Source organism: Pavona decussata, unplaced genomic scaffold, assembly GCF_977016875.1.
Source record: "Pavona decussata unplaced genomic scaffold, jaPavDecu1.1 SCAFFOLD_19, whole genome shotgun sequence".
Taxonomy (NCBI): Eukaryota; Metazoa; Cnidaria; class Anthozoa; order Scleractinia; family Agariciidae; genus Pavona; species Pavona decussata.
Genome location: NW_028145442.1, coordinates 2,775,220 through 2,795,808, shown reverse-complemented (window position 1 = coordinate 2,795,808; position 20,589 = coordinate 2,775,220). Strand labels below are relative to the sequence as shown.

The 20,589-nt window shown below is 38.1% G+C and overlaps 3 protein-coding genes across 3 annotated transcripts in view; 1 reads left to right on the top strand and 2 right to left on the bottom strand.

Annotated features, from left to right (window-relative positions):
* LOC146487067 (ATP-dependent DNA/RNA helicase DHX36-like) overlaps positions 1–20,589 on the bottom strand; it is a 31,475-nt gene that overhangs the window by 6,827 nt on the left and 4,059 nt on the right. Inside the window, exons 5-20 of the mRNA XM_085091835.1 lie at positions 19,768–19,806; positions 12,791–12,865; positions 11,719–11,814; positions 11,548–11,627; positions 11,127–11,201; positions 10,395–10,496; positions 9,784–9,848; positions 9,184–9,265; positions 6,606–6,791; positions 5,231–5,333; positions 4,461–4,548; positions 3,912–3,967; positions 3,074–3,138; positions 2,743–2,797; positions 1,603–1,691; positions 414–531 (exon numbers count right to left, since the gene is read on the bottom strand). Of these exons, the coding sequence (XP_084947961.1) occupies positions 414–531; positions 1,603–1,691; positions 2,743–2,797; positions 3,074–3,138; positions 3,912–3,967; positions 4,461–4,548; positions 5,231–5,333; positions 6,606–6,791; positions 9,184–9,265; positions 9,784–9,848; positions 10,395–10,496; positions 11,127–11,201; positions 11,548–11,627; positions 11,719–11,814; positions 12,791–12,865; positions 19,768–19,806 (1,374 nt within the window). The remainder of the gene's footprint in view (positions 1–413; positions 532–1,602; positions 1,692–2,742; positions 2,798–3,073; positions 3,139–3,911; positions 3,968–4,460; positions 4,549–5,230; positions 5,334–6,605; positions 6,792–9,183; positions 9,266–9,783; positions 9,849–10,394; positions 10,497–11,126; positions 11,202–11,547; positions 11,628–11,718; positions 11,815–12,790; positions 12,866–19,767; positions 19,807–20,589) is intronic.
* LOC146487069 (uncharacterized) lies at positions 13,459–16,374 on the bottom strand. Its single transcript, XM_085090203.1, has one exon. It carries the CDS (start codon positions 16,288–16,290, stop codon positions 15,106–15,108), a length of 1,185 nt encoding a protein of 394 aa, XP_084946329.1. The 5' UTR covers positions 16,291–16,374; the 3' UTR covers positions 13,459–15,105.
* LOC146487068 (uncharacterized) lies at positions 16,433–19,489 on the top strand. The gene has a single exon (XM_085091890.1). It carries the CDS (start codon positions 16,749–16,751, stop codon positions 17,925–17,927), a length of 1,179 nt encoding a protein of 392 aa, XP_084948016.1. The 5' UTR covers positions 16,433–16,748; the 3' UTR covers positions 17,928–19,489.

Here is a 20,589-nt window from a genome sequence, read left to right as displayed (position 1 = left end):
AAGGGCTTACAGCACAGTCATGAATCATTCTGGCCCCAGTTGTTCATAGCCCGATTAAACTAGTCCTGGATTAACGTGAACTTAAATTCCAGTTTAATGACTAATCATTTAAAGATTCTTCCAAAGATTTTTGTCCCTCAATTTTTGACTTAGACTTGTCTTTAACATGAGCTTAAAATTAGCCTTTAAAAACCACTATAGTGAGCGAGATGAAAACGTCGGTTGACTTTTAATCGTGGATTGGCATTAATCGGCTTTCGAACAACCCGGCCCAGAACTCTAAATAAACCCACGAGGCAGGTGCCATGCGTGAGTGTGGGTGCCGTAAACGCCCCGAAAGAAAACATACAAACAAACGAAACTAGAACATCCTAGTGATTACAGAAATTTGCTCTGCATGTTTGAGTGAGTACCTTTATTTGAAGACACAGTTCCTCAAGAGGTGTTCTCATCATCTCTGGCAGCTGGTAATCATCAAGCAAATCATCGCGGAACTTGGTGAACAAATGAAAGCAGTAACCAGGCTGAACTCTGTTCAAATGAATTAAAATCACACATTCTAGCAGTATGCAGGATGTTTGTCCCATGAACCTAGTTTAATGGCCTTAGCTCCCACAAGTCTCCTGTAGTTCAGTGGTAGAGCCGAACTAGTAATCGGAAGGTCTTAAGTTCGTTCCTGTTGCGAGAACAGGTTTTTTTTTTTTTCTTTTTCCGAATATGCCATACATCTATCATTCTTGAGGTTGTTCAGTAGTCACAACAACTATTCCCCTTGAGTACGAGTGGTGTCAATTATTTCTCTTACTGATAATAGAGCAGGGGAAACACTCGAGCACGAGAGAAAATCGACTCCCGCGTGAAGACGCAACTTCTCAACTAACATGGGTGTGTCCTTTTGCTCCATGCAATCCATTCTAAACAAACTAGTCCAGAGAGTTTGGATTTTCGTGCTAGCTGAAGTATGATGAACGTCGTTCAACCCTAAACCGAATGGAAAATCGAATTTTTCATTACAAAATCAGGATTAAGATTGGCTAAGATGAAACCTACTTTGACTGTGGGACTTAAAAGCCCGGAGGAGGGGAGATACTCCTTGGAGTTTTTGGTGGGGGTGTGGCTCGGTTATCCAAACCGGACTTCCTCTAAAAAAAATCCATACCCATTTTTAGACCTGGCCGTCTAGAATCCAAATCTGTTTTTAGACTTTCAGACTAAAATAGTCAAAATCTATACCCTTTTTCAGACCAAAACCGCTCAAAAACCATACCCTTTGGCGCCGCACATAGCTATATAGCTTGCATACAATACAATACAATACAATTCAATACAATACAATAGACTTTATTTTTAGAGAGTAGCACATGACAGTAAGGAAACTGATAACCCAGTGGCCCTCTATAAAATAAAAACTTAAGACATAAACAACTAAACGATTACTTACAATTAGAAATGTTACAAAACACTAGAATAAAATAGAAATGACTATTAATTATATTATGTATCACTCTCTCTATATATAGGAGAGTACCCATACCCCTTCCCCCCGGGCGTCAAAGCCGGATCAGTATTACCGAGCAAAACGCTCTTGTAAACAACACTCACCTTCCAGCCCGGCCTCTCCTTTGACGCGAAGAAGCCTTGCTGATCCATACTGGTTGCAAACAGGCGATTTTGTTGTTCACATCATAAGTCTAGTGACAAAAAAGATTCGATTAAAAGCACAGTACTTTCAACAACATATTTTATTCACTGAGATAAAGGGGGATAGTTTCTAAACAAGTGCTGCGTCGGTGGGGGGGGGGGGGGGGGTAAAATGAGCGTATCGATACGAGATACAAAAGCTGACGTCGATAGTCCCTGACGAAGGGCTAACGCTCGAGACATACGCTGCAGGACAGTGGCCAATTTACCTTTAGTTATCAACGCAGTTGATAAGACCAAATATTAGTATTGTACCCAGAGTCTGTTCTGTAAAGAGCGCAGTGTGGGCCGACTTCATTACTCTGGTTTTGCAATGAGAAGAAGTTGACTTATGACAAGTCTAACAACTAACGTGTTATTTCCTATCATTGCCAGTATTGATGTAATTACTGATATAACCACTGATATCTGTGACTCCTGTTTCTCGGTGGCCAAGACAAATAGAAAAACCTTCAAAAGCACTGTACTGGTCACAGATGCAGATCTTTACTAAACAAAACACATGTTGTGGTACAAAAAGAACACGAGCGATTACAAAGGAAGTTAAAGAACTGAAGAAAAGAAAAGGTGTGATAACACAAGGAAAACTATATGTGTAGCATGTGTAACATGTATATGCACTGCGGATGAAAGATTAAATAGAAGAAAAGGTTCTCCCTGTATTATTAGGTTCGATTCCCGTTAAAGCCTGAATTTTTTTCAGTTTTTTTCGCAACAGTCTGGTTGCGTATATAACTACGAGAACCTTTTCTTCTATTTAACAAGGGAAACTATTTGTTCTAATTATTCCGGCTATAGCCCTCGTTTGTTGCAGGAGCTTATTTTTGTATGTCTTACTGTCTGATACCGTCTTTTATCTACTGTTTAAACCATATTTTGTTGATGAATTCCTGCAATAGAATTGATTTATGATGGAATTTGTTCGTGTAGATGTAATAATTCTTGAATAACATACCGTAATTGAATGTCTTAAATCGGACTTTTTCTGTGAGTTGGTAGTGATACTGAATAACTTGTCTTCGTTTTTGATGTATGTCCTACCTTTTCTTTCACTTTGCCAGCATCCACAACAAAAACAACATCGTCTATAGTTATGCTACATGAAAAACAAAATAATCATTACGTTACAATACACTTCGTCCCGCCAGAAGGTTATTCACAGTATTTAGGAAGTCTTGAAGATAAGCAATGTTTAGAGATATTAACGGGGAATCCGTCAATCGAAATCACGTTCAATTTTAAGCAGTAATTTTCAATCTCTGGCTGAAAGGGTACTGGCTCTAACAAGAAACTATTCGTCAATTTTGTGATGACAGTTCAAGTACAACATCGGTTGTAGATGTCATTTTTTTTCTTGACTATCATGAAATACCTGGTTTCTGCAATGTTAGTAGCAATCACAATCTTTCTGACACCTTTTGGGGGACGGTCAAAAACCTACAAGAAAACATTTTGTTACAAATCTAGCTTTTACCGACTAACAATATACAGACATACAGTGTTGATCAGTTAATCAGAACGTTGACGCACTAGTTATATAAAGAAGACAGGACATAGAGATCTATAGAAAAAAAACAACTTAGATAACCTATAAATTATTGTATAAGTGTTAGTCACAAATTGATTTCTTCCAGAAGTAAGCAAGGATCGAAATCCGCCAATCACACCCGGCCTTCGTGATTTGAATACCGCCGAAGCGTGATCGGCCGAGTTGTTAAAAACCCGATTAAGCTACTCCTGGGTTAACGCGAAGTTTGATACTAGTTTAATTACTTATCGATAGGCATTTTAACAAAAGACTTTTGCCCTTCAGTTTTTAACTTAGACTTTTAAATCAGCTTTTAGAAACATTATTATCGAGCGAGGTGAAAACCTCGATTATCTTTTATCGCCCTTCGAACAACTGGGCCTAGCAGTAAGCAGTCGAAACGTCGTGACGTCTTAAGTGACTATATCGTGAGACAAACGATTCTTTTATTTATTACTACCACGATGACCAATGATAGCTTTCACGATTTTGTCACAGGTTTTAATACATGAAATTTTCTTGGCTGCTGTTCTCGCTCCCATTACTACCTCTCTGCTTGGCAGAAGGGAAGCAGGCTTTGGGTAAGGAGAGGGCCAACACCATACACTAACAATTTCTTTATAAAAAAATAAAACAACAACGTTGCTAGAACAGTGAGGTGAGGGACAAAATTGGACGTTACCTCTCTTTGGTTTGCTGACGGCATCATAGAATGCAAAGGAATGATGCTAAATTTATCTTCAAGACAGAAAAAAAAATTACCAATGTAATTTGCATCACTGTTCAATGGTGCAAACTAGAACAAAAACATCAAAAATAACGAACCAACCTAGTTGAAAACATGCTGATGTTAGCCATCCAACTACAATTACTGAAATTCAGTGTAATCAGCATAAAAAAGCACACATTTTGTAATCTAAAAAACTAGTTTTAGAGTAATGTTAGAAACAACCTTTAAGAAAACAACAGAGTGTTGCCAATTAACTTGTACTGATCGAAGTTCACAATACGTTCAAAATCCGGCATTGTAATTGGTTCAGATGGGTCACGTGACTCTAGGCTCTGACGGGCGAGCACATACTACTACTTACACAATGCGTATTTGAACTTTTAATTTATGCATGTCATAGAACAACTAGAAAATGAACATTCAATAATCACAGAATTACAATTAAGACTATTATAACACCTTTGATTTGAATAGGTAAAACGTTTGTTTTGCTTAAGATACCTGAAGAGAAAAGTCTTTCCTGTTTTAACTTGTCATGAAGTTTGGTAATATCATCCCAACCAGGCAGAAAAACAAGAATAGCTCCTTCCTATATCGAGGAAAATTACACAAAATAACATCATTAATAATCACTCAGGTAGCATTTCTTATTATTAAAACCTGACTCATTGGATAACGCAGTTTGCAGTTCCAGAGTTTTGATTGGTTTAGTGGCCATGGTATATGAGCCACTGTTATATACCTAGACTTTCACTCAACAAAACGAACACTGTGATTGGTTGATTCTTGGTCACATGCCCCTGATCAGGATACAATCCCGCAGTTGTTGCCCTCTCAGTTGTTTGTTTGTTTGTTTGTTTGTTTTGCTTTGATTGTTGAAGGGAAAGTCTAAATAAAAATAACAAAGCAATTAATGTATGGTCTCTCGGGAAACTGGTTAGTTTTGTTTTCCCTCGAGTCCTGATGTTTCCTGAGACGAAGTTGAGGAAAACAAAACTAAAAACAACACTAACTGTTTCCCTCGGGAACATTCATTAAGTGTATATTATACCATGCTCCACACTTTTCGGAAGTGGTGCTTATTTGTATTTTTGTTTTCATGTGCAGCACTTATCAGCCACTGCTTGGGGACATGAACTCCCCCACCCACCCCTCCGATCAGCCAGGAATACCAGACCAAAGAGAGCTGTGAAAATTTGGGCCTGTTATTGGGGAGCATCAAGTGATCGGAGGAGGCAGTATTTTTTAGTAAATATAGCGTATTAATGTACCTCCATCTGAAGAGAAATGTGAGAGATCACACCAACTACTAGGTCCAAGTCAATCTTTTCTAAATCCATATTCTGAAGTGTTGTTACTGTTCTGGGTGAAAATCTGTGGAGGCAAAAAGTATTACTAATGAGATAAGGGCGTAATTTCTAAAAAAAACTGTTGTGCTGCATCTGTGGGGTCCAGTAGAAACGAATATTTATGTTTGGTTTATCAAAAAAGTTCATAACTAAAGGTAGTCTCCCTCGCAGCCGTTCTGTGTCTCGTGGAGAGGAGTATGCGTGATGAGACACAGAACAGCTGTGAGGGACACTAAACTAAAGGTAAATTGGCTACTGTAGAGAGATTCGAGTGCTGTGAGTTAGCCTTTTGTCAGAGTGAATCAATTTGCTCTGACAAAGGGCTAACTCTCCAAACATCAGCGCTTGAATCTCCCTACGGTGGCTAATTTACCTCTTGTTATCAACTCTGTTGATAAACCAAACATTCAATTGTGCTAATGAGAACCTATCAATGCAATGTATTTAACTTTCGCTTACACACCACAATACACTTTTGATCATTTTATGTTAAAAGGTGCAAAAGAAGTACTAAGTTATTACCCTAACCCTGGGGTATGGCTAGAGTTTAAAATATGCCATGTTTTATTACCATAATATACTCTAGCAAATTCCAAGTCCGAGAAGATAAAAAAGCAAGGTCTAAGAAAGATTAACATCTAAATTGTAGCTCTATAAAGCTTACAGCTCTGTAGTGATTTACGTCAACAGGAGCTTACTTATTCTCAGCTTTTAATAATTTTATTGTGAAGTCACATGTCATAAGTCATGCGACCTTTCATTTTAGTTTATGAAGGAAGGTGAATGCACAGGGCTTATTCTAGAATACATCACTATGGGATACAAAATAATTATTATTGTAATTGACAATACATTATTACTGCATAAAACTAAAGCACATCAAACAATGCAGTTCTAGAAATTTGACGTTTGGATAGCTTTTCTGAGTGTGATCATTTGCCAAAGATTTTGCAGAACTCCACCACAAGGTTAGTCTACCACTGGAAGAACTTTCTAATAAAACTAAGAAGACATGCATAAGAATATCAAATGTCTAAGGCACCCTTGCCTTAACGAAAGGCGGCTCTAAAATCTACAAAGATGACTTGCTTAGCAGCTGCATGAAATACCATGTGCATGAAAAATATAAAGCGCGAGAGAGACGCGAGGAAAGGAGACACATGCACCTACTCTTTCTCATACCCTATACTTTACATGTGTCTGCTACCCAGGCTATAACAAAGGGAGCCCATTATACCCTTGCAAGCCAATTTCTAGTGAGTTAGAATACAGAGACATTCCAACTTGTTTTCCTTACTGATCTCTGATGGAGTCTAGATACTGTTGCCACATCATCTCATCATCATCCTCGTTATTCTCTGCCATCCATGACATGGACTTCTCTAGCCTTCTGTCTTTTGCAAAGCTTTTCCTCCCTCTATTCTGCTTCCATCTTGGTTGTCTTCTGTAAGCACTACGGCTCCTGTCCTGATCTACATGATAACTGGCATAAAGGCAAGACACAAACAGTTAAATCCCTCATCTTGTAAATGGGTGGTTGTATTTTCACCTAGTGGCTATAATAAAAAAAGTTTCTTTCAATTATTTGTTTATTTAAGGATGGTTCCTACTTTTGTCACTGTGCATACGTTCTGCACATTTTGAGATACTCAGGTTTCCTATGGGTGGTGCCTACTAATACAGGGATATTTTTGCGTGGTTTAAAACTATGCAGAGAAAGCAGTACTTGGCAAGTGCTCTTGGTATCCAAAAAGGGAATTGGGGGTAGCCATGCAATTTTCAGAGATAATAAAGCTTCAATTTGGAAAAAAAATGCCATACATTGCTTTGTATTTTACTGTTTTTTAGAATTGTTGCTAAATAATTATCTCTAAAAGATGCATGAAAACCCCCAATTTTCTTTTGGATTTCAATGTGTGGTTCCAGAAAATATCCATACCCCCACCACGGAGGGAATTTCACATAGGACCCCCCCACCCCCCAGGATTTTCCATTTTCGAGGCATTTTTTTATCCCCCCCACCCCTTCGGAAATTCCTTAAATGCAGAATACACCCCCACCCCCCTCTGGAAAAATTTTATTTTAAAAGAACGCCTCAAAAATCAGTTTGATGTGAACATTTCAGAAATATCAAGAACTGCGCGCCTACACGAGTTGAAAATATGCGTTATCGAAGAGCGCGCGCGCCGTTCAATTTCAACGGCAGAGTTTGCCAAAAAGCTCTTGATACCGAAATAATTGTTGTGTTTTATATTTACCTGTGGTCATTGACATCAAACTTTACCATTAGCTTCGCTGAAGATTTAAAATCTAAATTGTTGGAATAAGTCCGGCAATGCAAAAAAGTGTTTTCATTTAATTTGCATATGTCATGTTTACGTTCCTATGCAAATTTTTGGAGATCAAAAAGATTATCGCTTTAGTTCTACTCAATTGATGATTTTTCTCCTGGTAATCATTCAGTCTAGTTATTTTAGTCAATAGTTTCCCTATTGAATCGAATAGCATGGACAAAATAAGCATTAGCAGGGCAGGGAGACAAATAGAGCTTTCAGATCGTAACTTGAAACCGCAGACGAAATGGAGCCGCAAAACGAAATTAGCATGTTCACGTTCTTATGCAAATTTTGTATGAGATCAACAACGCATTAAAAGAATGTTGAATTGGCTCTATTTTGTTGAATTTCGGCATAGAAATTAAGTGAATAGTTTTGGACTTTAAGTTGAAATACTTTGGACAAAATAAGTTTTAACACGGGTCAGTTTTGACAAACTAGTTATAATTGACCCCGGGAATTGACCTTTGCCCGTAACTCTACACAGCATACAAAAATAACAAACAAATATTTCAATGTTTTATGTATAATTGGGGCTTTCACTTTATAGCCATACAAAATTTTCTCTTTTAAACATTGATATAAATTCAATTTTTGTCAGTAAACAATATTTTCTACGCAAGAAAGTTTCACAAAACAACAGTTTTATAATAACTGAGTCACACAACGCAGACATAGATTTCTTGTCTCAGTTGGACTACTTCGCTTACAAAGGCTTTTCGGAGAAGGGAAACATGTTTTTAATGTAACAAGGGTTCTCTTTAAAACAGTTAAACAAAGTAATGTCTTCAAGAAAGATCTACGAAGTTGCAAAGTTTGTAAGTTACAATTTTGAACATTTATGTCTGACATGAACGTGAAATTGACCCTCTGGAAACTTATCCAACCATTCACCCCTCCCCCCCTCTGGAATTTCCTGGGCCATTGACCCCCCCACCCCTCTGGAATTTCCAATTCCCTCCGTGGTGGGGGTATGGATATTTTCTGGAACCACACAATAGCCCTTGCTAAGATCTACTTTCCCCGCATAGTCAGAAACCACACAAAAATACTTCTTTATTAGAGGGCACCGTCCTTAACTGAGACATCTCCCACTGGGAGTAGCTTATTTTAGGTATTCACTGGTGGGTGGCGTCTTCTCTCATATATTCACTCTGTGCAAATCTCCATTCTCTGAACACCTGAGATAGGCTAAGTGAGGCAGGGGGGGGGGGGGGGGAGGGTGGACAGCCATCCACCAGAAAGAAGAGCACAGTGTCTATTAGTATAAAAGAGGATGGGCAGTTGGATTTCCAAGGTAATTGGAAACAGGAAATATAGCAAAAAGTCAGGAAAATACTGATGGAAGATGGATGTTACCAAGGGTGGGGTGAGAACTTAAGGGCATGGGGAGGGGAGAGTTCAGATCCCCTACCCCCCTTCTCTCCAAGATGACAACCTCTCCTAGCATTGTGGGTGATCATTTATGAGAAGTTCCTATGTATCAAGCTAGTGCCCAGTGATTGGTGACTGTTGAGATGATAAGGATGTTTTTCTTACCCTGTTTTTTCAATGATTTCCTCAAGGTAAAGCTCCTGGACAGGATAGGTGAAGCCTGGAATATGAGACATTTTACAGTTCCCTTGAGACAAAACAGACAACAAAATTAGACCAGAAACTCCACTCAGACCCAATACACTGCAAAATCCTCAGTTGCACATGAACATGTGGTTTAAAAATACCCCTCAATATTTGAATCATTGGCTTAGAATAAGGCGGGGCCTAAGCGACTTGTGATGTAAGGTCAAATTCTCCTTTTGTTACACAAGCGAATACAACGCAATTTGGAAGGTGAATCTAGCAATTCATCAGAACTCACAAGACTTTTTTTCAGGCACCCCTTCAATTATATTACAGTCAGACACAAGGTTTAAGGTTGGAGTCCTGCAGAAAATGTTAGGGGAACTAGGAAAATATTTTCTTTTAGCCTGCCAAGTCAAGAACCTGCACCTTACTTAAAAACTTTAGATGGAAAAAGCCATACCTTATGTTTGTGGCACATTACCATATAGGTGCTCTCCCCCCCACCTCACTCCCCCTGGTGCCCCACCCCTACTTCAGACCTCAGGCTAAGAGAATCATTAATCAAGATCATCTTACCAAAATAAGCAGAAAACATCTCTGAATTCAATGTTGCACTCATTAGGATAAGTTTCAAGTCAGGCCTACAAACACAAATTACAAGTTTAGGCAGCAAGTTGACAGGTGATACTATAAATAGTAATTTAATGAGATGAGGATAATGATGATGACGATGATGATGATAATGATGATGATGATGATGATGATGATGATGATGATGATGATGGTAAACAAACAAATATCTTGCAAGGCATCTTTTGTAGTCCTTGGGAGACTTGTTGACACCTGAGTGAGGATGGTCACAGCACCAGCGCTTGTGCTGTGAACAATTACTACTACTACTAATAAATTTTTTTTATAAAAGTCAAACTGTCAATTAAATTCCAAATCATAAAAGCTAGAACACTTAGATTTGACCATGAAACCCTAACTGCATTGCTCAAAAACTCAAGAAAAAAAGTTAATTGCCATTACACTGATAGCATGCTATTAATTGCATCTGATTAAAAGTTACTGCTATATAGCATATTTGCTTGTTTGATTCATTAGCAAATTAAATAATCCAACTTTAACTATACTTGCTGTAGTACACCAATTAAACATCCATAACTATGAATCATAATTCTTACCTTTTTGGCAAAAGATCTCTGACGATGATGATCAGGAAATCTGACAAAACATCTCTTTCATGAATCTCATCAAGGATGATATGACTAGTACCTTGAAGTAACCTGCAGGGAAAAAGAGGATTTGATTTCAAAGAACAACAAGAATGAGAATAAACATTCTTACATCCATTCCACTGCTGACAATTAAACTGTATAGCAATAGTTGCTTTTATTACACCCATTTTGAAATCACTGGTGATCCTTGCAATCTGATTGGCTCTCAAAAATGCAATTTATTGCTAAATTGCACCATTTTTTGCTCTAAATCGCATCCTTTCTTTAGCCCATCAAAATGGAAATGAGGTAACAAAAATAGAATTTTATATAATTTGACAATAAAACTCTGTGATTTCAAAATAGGTGTAATAAAGTGGTAATTGAACTCTGTGTCGTGCAATTTTGGTCTGAAATCATGCTTGTGATTTCAAATCAAACTCGCGCTGCTCACCTGTGCGCGCTCATTCGATTTTGAAACCACGCGTATGATTTCAGACCAAATTGCACTCCACTCAGTTCAATTACCATTATTAATTATATAATTATTACTATAAAAACAGCCTTGGTTGGGTGGATGAACTCACCTATTCAACCCTATCATACTTGGATGTCTGTCTGTAAGCTAAATGTCATAACCAAACTTTCACTGAGTTGCACACACACTTAATTATCAGCAAATTAATTTTAATTACTCACGGATCAGAAACGAGCCATCTTAGCAGAATGCCTGTTGTACAATACAGAATGGATCCTTGCTCTCGAGGTAGCTTGCTACAAACGAAAATTGCAGAAAATTAGTTAAGCCATTCTTTGTTTTATAAATTAAAGTAAATTAAAAAAAATAAATGATGATGTTTTTCTTAAGTTTCACTTTGGAAAGCAAAAAAAAAAAATGGAAAAATCACTACTGTGTCGCAAGAACAAATAGCAACTGTTTTTCTTGAGTAGGTATGTAACACTTGAAATTAAATTTCTGGTTTGTAATTTGACTCTATAGAGACATTTGAGAGTTTGAACCTTTAAGCCCACTATTATCAACATACATATTCTCCATACCAATCACTAGATAATTCTTACAGCACTAGCTGGGAGAAATTAACATCAAACATGTACACACCTTTCCAGCCTGATCTGAAAACCTACACTGCTGTTTCCACCACAGCTTTCATCTCTTTCAGCAGCGACTCTCTCTGCCACCTGGTGTGGTAGACAGAGTGGCATCATGTTAATCTCATGGTGACAAACTGGTGGTGGGATTTACAAGATGAGGATATTTGTTTAAACTTACTGAAATTGCACTTATTCTCCTGGGTTGCGTGCAGATGACTCGACATAATGATCCACGCCCTTGTTCAATGGCATCATCCAAGATGAACTGTGCGACCTGTCAGATATAGTGGTGTTATTAATAAAAAAGAATACTAAGTCAGTGCTTACCTTGATAAGGGGCATTGAATGTTAAATCTAATACTATCTAGATATAAATTGACTGAAAAAAGGAGGGGCTAATACAATCCCTGAAAATACAGTTAGCAAGCTCAGAAATTTGATTGAAAAGATGGTCTACAAATTCTGGGATTCCAAGACTTTGCCTGAATGTAATTGCACATTTACAGAAAGATAAAGTTTATGACTGTGGGAATGCAGATCTTAAAGCATGCAAGCTAAGGGCTATTGAAATGGACCAAGAAAATTGGGGGTAACCAAGCAATTCTCAATATGGCATTAAAATACATTATTGTTAATAACAATGTGTAGCTTTTTTCCCCCATATTAAAGCATAATCATCTCTGCAAAATGTGTGGTTATTTTAAGTAAATATGTTCTGACTTATTCTTCTGGTCTAATGTTAACTACTGCATTTCTTTCATTTGCCACTTCAAATTAATTATCCTTGCAGTATACAATACAATACAATACAATATTTATTTAAAGTAGGGGGCATAGGGAGTGGTCGCCCAATCTCCAGAGCCAGGGGCTTATGATAAAAATGCTCGACTAAAAAAAAATACATGATGTGCTGGACATTTGTTGCATTAACCTTATTTAATGGCCTAGCTTGGGCCATGTGTCTCCCACAACTCAGAGGTAGACCATCTGAACTAGTAAATATATATCTGAAGGTCATGGGTTCGACCCCTGTTGGGTGAACTCAGATTTACTTTTTCTGGGCAAGCCTACGTCACTTACCAATAAATACTGGTACATCTTTCTCATTTAATCAACAAGCACAAAATGTACCATTGAATTTCTTTTATTCTAAAAATATTACTGTGAATGCTTTTAAAGTCTACTCCAACTGTTGTTGTGAGAAGAATGACAGTTATTATAAGCACTTGATCAGAAAAGTCTGCAGAGACCTGAGTTGTTTTTCCGCAGCCTGTCTCTCCACTGATCACCAACACCTGTTCAGAGTGGATGAGTTGAAGTAATTCCTAAAATGGGAAAAACGAAAACAATTTAATTGATGCTCTGCACTTTCCATTTTAGTGCTCAAAACTATTCAGTAAACAGCACTGTAGAAGGTTTGGAATGCTCAAATTATTTACAGATCAAACAAGCAACTGAATTGATCTTTCAAAAATGTAAACAAACTAATGAACTCTAAAAAGTCTTTGAAAGGTACATAATTAAATTAAGTTATTGGAACAAAATATAGAAAAGGAATGGCCAAATGGCTCAAAGGCCAAAAGGAATTTCTAGGGAAGTACATACAGGGGCCTTAGAAAAAAAATCCCTTCTGTGGTAGTATGGTTATTTCAATCCTGAAACTACACTTTAGCCAAAGGGGGAAAAGAATGGGGTGGGGGGGGGGGGGAACAAGTGCCAATAACAACGAAACTTGGAGTTGAGGGACAGCAGACCAAATTTGGACAAAAGGGAGGAGAAACAAGGAAGAGAAGGGGGAGGTAAGAAAAAAATGGCATTTGGGAAATAACAGGAAGGAGAAATGAGAAAAAATTACAATACTGTGTAATATTTTTGCAAAGGTGTCAGGAGCCATCAAGGAAAGCACTGGGAAATGGGATGGTTTATTTTTCTGTTTATTGGTTTTAGACAAGTCACTCACAAAGAAAAATGACAACAACTTTCTTCACAACTTGAACTACTTTCACCACACATTTTGAACTACTTTACATTTTCAAGATAAAACTGTCAGTCCTACATCAAGCATTCATGTACACTTCCCTTGTCCCACCCCTGTTCTGCCTCTTCTATCACTCTTAGGACTTCAGATGAGTGACAGTTCTAGCTTAGCCTGTGAAGGAGGCATAATTAAGGAAGGCAAGGGGGAGTGAGAAAAAGTGGGAGAGAGAAAGGGGGACTGCTCCGAACCACTTTTTCTCACTCCCCTTCCCCTTTTCCCACTATGCCTGCTGCACAGGGTACTTCAATCTTCGCAGGGTTTATGCGTAAAGTGATTCAGCACTGGTTGTTTTATAGTACACCATTAGGCAATGTCAAATACACGTATGAATTATTTTAATAATGATACCATCATAAATGATTGTGCAGTTCCAGAAAAAATCCATACCCACCCTGTGGAAAGTCATTGCAAATTCCTTAGAGGGAGGGGGGTCTTAAAAGTCAAAATTTTAGAAGCAAAGTATGAAGCTAAACTGAAATTTCCTGGGGGGGAGGGGGGGTGCAAAACAACCACAGTGGAAACGTACCCCGCTGATACTACTATCAAAAGCCATAAAATGCGCCATGATAACAAGGTGGTCATATTACACGCATTGGTTGTAATGCAGAATTCCACAGAAATACATATCATTCAATGTCGTTAATGTAATCAATAGTATTAATGCCTGACTGTAATCCACAATATGTTTCTGTCTTCTCTTGCTTCTGAGGATGTTTACATTGATTCACCTACCATTATTATTCAGAAACTTACATCAACATTTTCGCAATGACATCCAAAATTAATGCTAATTTTGTTGTTATTTTATTATATCTATGCTAAAATTGCACCATTGACATTGTTCTTGCATTTGCTCTGTAATGTTTACCCTTGTATTGTATAAGCGATCTATACCTTTTTTACTTTTCTACATGTTATGTTTATATCTTAATGGCTACCTTTCATTTTATTTTCCTTTTCTTTAATTTTGTTCAAAGTTGACAAGCCTTTGACAACCTTCTCTCTTCTGTCGCTTCCTGCCTCGACTAGCCAATGCTATATGTGGGAAGCGACCATTTGTATTTTCTTTTGTCAAGTAATAAATAAAGGTGAAGTTAAAGTTGAAGTTGGAGTCTTGGCACAATTGTTCTGACTTTAAAAACTGACATTTTGTGCAATGATTCATTGAACATAGTATATTTCAGGAGTTTCAATAAGTTTTTAAACAGGTGGGCAGAGGTTGGTGCAGATGGGCAGGATAGTCAAAGTCAGTCAAGATGTCAAAAGCAGCAGCGTGAAGTCATGTTCACAGATGAATAATTTTCCGAAAACCTCATGTAGCCCTTAATTTTTGAAACCCCCGACTGTACTATTTTTGGTTTGGTGCATTAATTCTCCTTGCCTGAGTAGCAAGCATTTCTGTGGGGTTTTGTGCATTTTTTGTTATTGTTTAAACATGTGAAAGTTGAGAAGAGAAGAGTGAAAAGCACACAAAACACCAACAGAAACCTTTGCTACGCAGGCTATAATTCTCCAGGGAGGTCTTAATTATTTCAGACGTGGTACAACAAAAGCTACAAAAGATATAGCAGCTGTGACAATGGTCATAAAAATCTTCATGGCTAGTTCTACAGTGATGCGAATTCCTAGAATCTTAAGACCCATGTCTGCCTCACACCAAGCAATGTACTGAAAGAGCTGCATATCCTCAAGTGGAAGATCTGTTGACATGGGCGTCACTTGGAACTGGTATCGTTTTGAGGCCTGTACGACTATGCGATGCACCGCAGCTGCGACAATAGCTGGGGGGTAAAGCTTGACAATAATACTTATCAGATCAAAAATGACACCACCAACATACTGCCATAATTCATAGGTACTGCCAAACGAGAAACTGAAGTATGCAAAACTAAAAATGATTAAGTCTGCGACATGGTATGCCAAAGCAAATGAAATGATGACATTAAAATCTTTCTGTGTTCTTTCCAGTGAGATTTGCAACTGAGAATGTTTCTGCATTATAGCTACTGGCGTGCAGTCTATTGCCTTCATTTCGTCTACAACGACATCAATTTGTAGGCTATGAACATGGCAAGCAAATCCATATATGCTTAGCCATGTGCTCCACCAGCCTGTAGTGTACACAGCAACCACGATATATACTACATATTGCCAGGGTTTGGACAAGAACGGGAGCCAGTGAATTATGAAAAACGCAGCTCCAAGGACCCAGAGACAAAACGACATCAGAGTGTACCATCTCGCAACTCGGCTCAGCTTCTGGTGCCGCTCATTTGAGACATTCTGCACGCTGAAAACAATCTCAACAAACTGACCTGTCTTGAAATAATAGACAGTGAAGATGAATGGACACAGCAAATTGAGACAAGTGGGAACGCTGTTCATGATTTCTCCCAGGCGAATCTTGTCTTTGTCAAAGCCGTAGTGCACAAAATCCAAACCCATAATTGCTGCGAGAGTTCCTAGACATAAAAGGTACACAAAACCACGATAAACACGCCAGATGAATTCGAATTTTCCGTCTCTTGGTTTCCACATGCCCAAAATCTGCAAGATGTAGTAACAAGGTCGAATCGCATGCGGCGAATGCGGTCCTCGATCAACTGCAGATAGAAGGTGAATTCCTTCCTCACAAGAGTTGTACGAGGAGCTAATTTCTCTCGCGTAACTTGAGTTAATTTCAGCATTTTCACAAACCTCTACCTCTGCCATATTTTTGGTACGATTTGTAAGAAGCTGTAGATTTCGTAAACGCGTATGGTGTGTCAACACCTCTCAAAGCATATCACTTCCGGTTTCAACTAGCCTCCCACGCAGTCGTTTTTAGGGGACTCGTATTACCTCCTCCCGTGCTTGAAAGAGAAAACCAAAATGACGATTGCTTGACAGTCATAGTACCACTTTAATACACATCGAGTTCAAAGAAAATTTGTTACATGGCCGAATGACTGCCAAAAAGAAATCCTCAGCTTATTGATATTTAACGCTCACTTGACTTCCTACCAGTGAAAAAGCTGAAATGTTTGTACCAGAGTCAAGAAGACGGGCGAAGAATCAGTAAAGATTATCAAGGAAGGAGTGAACACTGGGAACGAGTCTGTAAAGCGGAAGTGACCCTTGCAGTTTCAGTTTACAATTTTGAGGTGACCAAAGGTTGAAACGCTGGAAAAATGGCAGGGTCTGAAGATTGGGAAAGTGCAACCATTAACTCTAACTACATGAGGGAAATAGGCTCTTCGTACAATTCTTATGATTACAGAAATCGCCTTCTTTTGCCTCCCGTTGACAGAGGACCACAATCGCCAGATGCTGTGCGCCCATGTTACTACATCTTGCAACTTTTGGGCATGTGGAAACCCAGAAACGGACAATTCGGATTCATGTGGCGTGTTTATCGCAGTTTGGTGTATTTGATTTGGTTAGGATGTCTCGTAGCCATTATGTGTTTGGATTTTGTGCATAATACGGACAAGATTCGCTTCAGAGAAATCATGAACAGCTTCTGTACATGTTTGGTATTCCTTTGCCCGTTTGTGTTCACTGTGTATTATTTCAACAGAGGTCAATTTGTTCAGCTTGTTTTCAGTGTCCAGAATGTCTCAAATGAATGGCACCAGAAGCTGAGCCGAATTGCAAGATGGTACACTTTGATGTCGGTTTGTCTCTGGGGCCTTTGTGGTTCATTTTTCATGGTCCACTGGTTTCCATTTTTCTCGAAATCATGGCATTATGCAGTGTATATGCCTGTGGTTGTATACATTGCAGGGTGGTGGGGCACATGGCTCAGCGTATATGGATTTGTCTGTCACGCTCACAGCCTTCAAATTGATACTCTTGTAGAAGAAATGAAGTCAAGGGGAAGCAAGTCATCAAACATCTTGTACAAACACGCCCAGATACTTACCTCGCTAGAGAGAACACAAAAAGACTTTGGTGTGATTATTTCATTAGCTCTGGCATACCATGCACTAGACTTGATCATTTTCAGTTTTGCCTATTTCAATTCTGCCTTTGGCAAGGAGTACCCTATATGGCAGTACATTGGTACTGTAATCTATGATTTGATCAGTATCATTGTCAAGCTCTACCCCCCAGCTATAGTCGCAGCGGCATCACATTCCATTGTTGAACAAGCTGCCAAGAGATGCCAGTTTAAAGTAACTCCTATGACAATGCATCTACCCTCAGAGGACATGCAAGTATTTGAGTGTATGTCATGGTGCGAGAAAGACATGGGTCTTAAAATTCTTGAAATTCGTATCACTGTACAACTAGCAATGAAGATTTTTACGACCATCGTTACAGCTGCAGTATCTTTTGTGGCTTTTGTCATACCTCGGCTGAAGTAAATGAACCTCTGGTTTTGTAACTCTGATCTTGATTATTGCCAATATCATTATCTGTATAGCATCAGTTAGTAGGAGAGTAGATTGTTCATGGGGGTGAATTTTGAAAGTCGAGGGTTGTTTTTCTTGGTTGGGATGTGGGGTGGATTTGGACCACTTGGGGGAGGGGGACATGGGGTAGTAGAAATGAAAAAATTCAAACCAGGGGTTGTTGGCATCTCTGGTAATGATTAACATGAATGTTTAACATTATAATGATTTGCAAGATCTTTAATATGTAGTCTACGTAGTCACAGGAACTATGGCGTAAATGGAAAATTAAACCAAACCATTTCAGTCTACTTGAAGATACTGTACTATACTACTACTACATGTGTTGTCATGAATGTTGGTGATTTGTTTTAAAATTTAAAAAAATGAAGTTATTTTCTACACCATGGAAATCCCATAAGACAGCTTGAGCATGATTCCATTAGGCTTCAAAATTGCAAGATCACTACATTGGAGCATGCTCTGGTTGAAGCCAGCATGTATCCATTAGAATGCAGTGTTCTACATCAGATGTGTGTCTCCCATGCAACATTATTTGGCTCATCATTGTGTAGGAGACTAGTTACGGATGAGACAACACTAAGAACATTGTTCTTTGTTTGCATTTTTTAATCATCCTTTTGCATAACCATCACCATGTCACCCGTCATATGGACTGGACTTCAGATGGAAAAGCTACTATTTTCCAGTGGGCAGGCCTGCTGTTTTTCACCAGCATTTAAGATCTTTGTTTCATCAGTGTGTGACCACAGGTTTACCAGTGACATGAACTTCTATCACATCATGAACAGTCAGCCAGAAAAAAAAAATGGTCTACTGGATTGGATGTGCACAGGCCTTGTATCATGTCTGGCCACAGTCTAAAAATGTTGTGCTGTTATTGAAACATTCAAACCCTGCCTTATGGACACGGACTAACTTTAGGATTCTTTGTCCTGTAGTGAATTTTTAAAAGAACTGAAGAAAGACTTGAAAAAGAATGTCTCTTGACTGGCAATCTTCACAGGTCTGTAGAGTTGAAAATGTCTGGGAAAGTGTTTGGCAATTTCCAAACTTCTTTAGCAGTCTGTGGAAGCTTGCTTAGTTCTGAGAATTAAGTCTTTGTCCAATCTCCGGTAATCTTTGGAGTATTCATTAATTTTCATTCTTGACCTCACTCCCCCTCACCCCCCAAAACAAAATTGGATGTTTTGTCTTGTGATTATTATAATCTATGACATCATCACATTAATTGTTTGATCTTTTCTGCTTTTTTCTCTATTGTTTCAACCTCTTGACCAATCAAAGACAAGCTGATTAGAATGCACAGCACATTACATTAATTTAGAAGCGCTTAGTGCAGGGGGGGCGCAGGTGCATGATTTTGGCAAAGAAATTGAAATTGCTCCAAAATCAGGTCTACTTCAGCTTGTAGACTGGACATTGTATAACAAAGCTCTACATTTAATTCTTAGCTTATTGTTTCAATTGAGGGAATTTGCTACTACTTTTCCTGGCTTTAACTTGAAAAAATTTGAACAAAAGAAGAGTTAATGCTTAACTGATTCCCCTTGTTTTGGCTAAAATAGAGAACAAAATAAATCACTGAATTCTTGAGCAAATAGCTTCAGTTTTTTTGTGAAAAAGTAATGAGGTATTTCTTCAAATTTAAGTCTTTTGGTCAAAAAATAAATAAAGGACAATATTCAGTCTGCAAGCCAGAATAGAGCTGTTTTGGAGCAATCTGGATTTGTAGGTCAACATATCATTAGTTAACACCTATTTTGCACTCCATGTAAACTAAAAGTAATACCTCTTTCTTGTCATAAGCTGGCAACCGTTTACGGAACTCCTGATAAAAGAACAAAGAAGGACAATTGTCCAGTAATTACACACTGTACTCCATGAAATTTATCAAAACATGCATTAAAGGCTGTTTACAGAGCAGAAAAAAATGACATGTATGGCTCCAATAAAAATTTAATAGTTCTGAAAATTTTACTCATTCCATTCTGGAAACACAAATGCACTTACAAAACAAAACAATGGCCAAAAATGATGAAAGCTGTAACAGATCTGATAATTTTTATCAGGACTAGATCTAGGCTAAGGCCACAAGTATTTCTACTCCAAGGATGGGATATATCACATTAACTTTAGTATTAAATACCAAAATAAGAAGATAGTGTTTTTTCACACACTATGAATGGTTACTCAAACTGCAGATGATAATTTGCTATTAATCTCCTGGCATCGCACTGGATTTTTTTTTTTTTTTAATTTTTTATATTTCCTTGAGTTTAAATCAGATCTCTATAAAACTTTGCATTTTTGCTAAAATTAATCTTCTTTCAGTGTGGCAAATATATTTCTGAAAACATAATTTTTTCAAGTAATATATTTATTCAAATGTGACACTAACTACACATAAATCATGCTATTTAATATTGTGCAATTCCAGAAAATATCCACACTCCTCCCACAAAAGGTTTTTTGTTTTCCACCCCCTGCCCCTACGAAATTCCACTTTAGCTTCATACATTGCTTCTAAAATTTTCACTTTTAAGACCCGCCTCCCCCTACGAATTTCTGATGACCTTACATGGAGCGGGTATGGATTTTTTTTGGAACAACG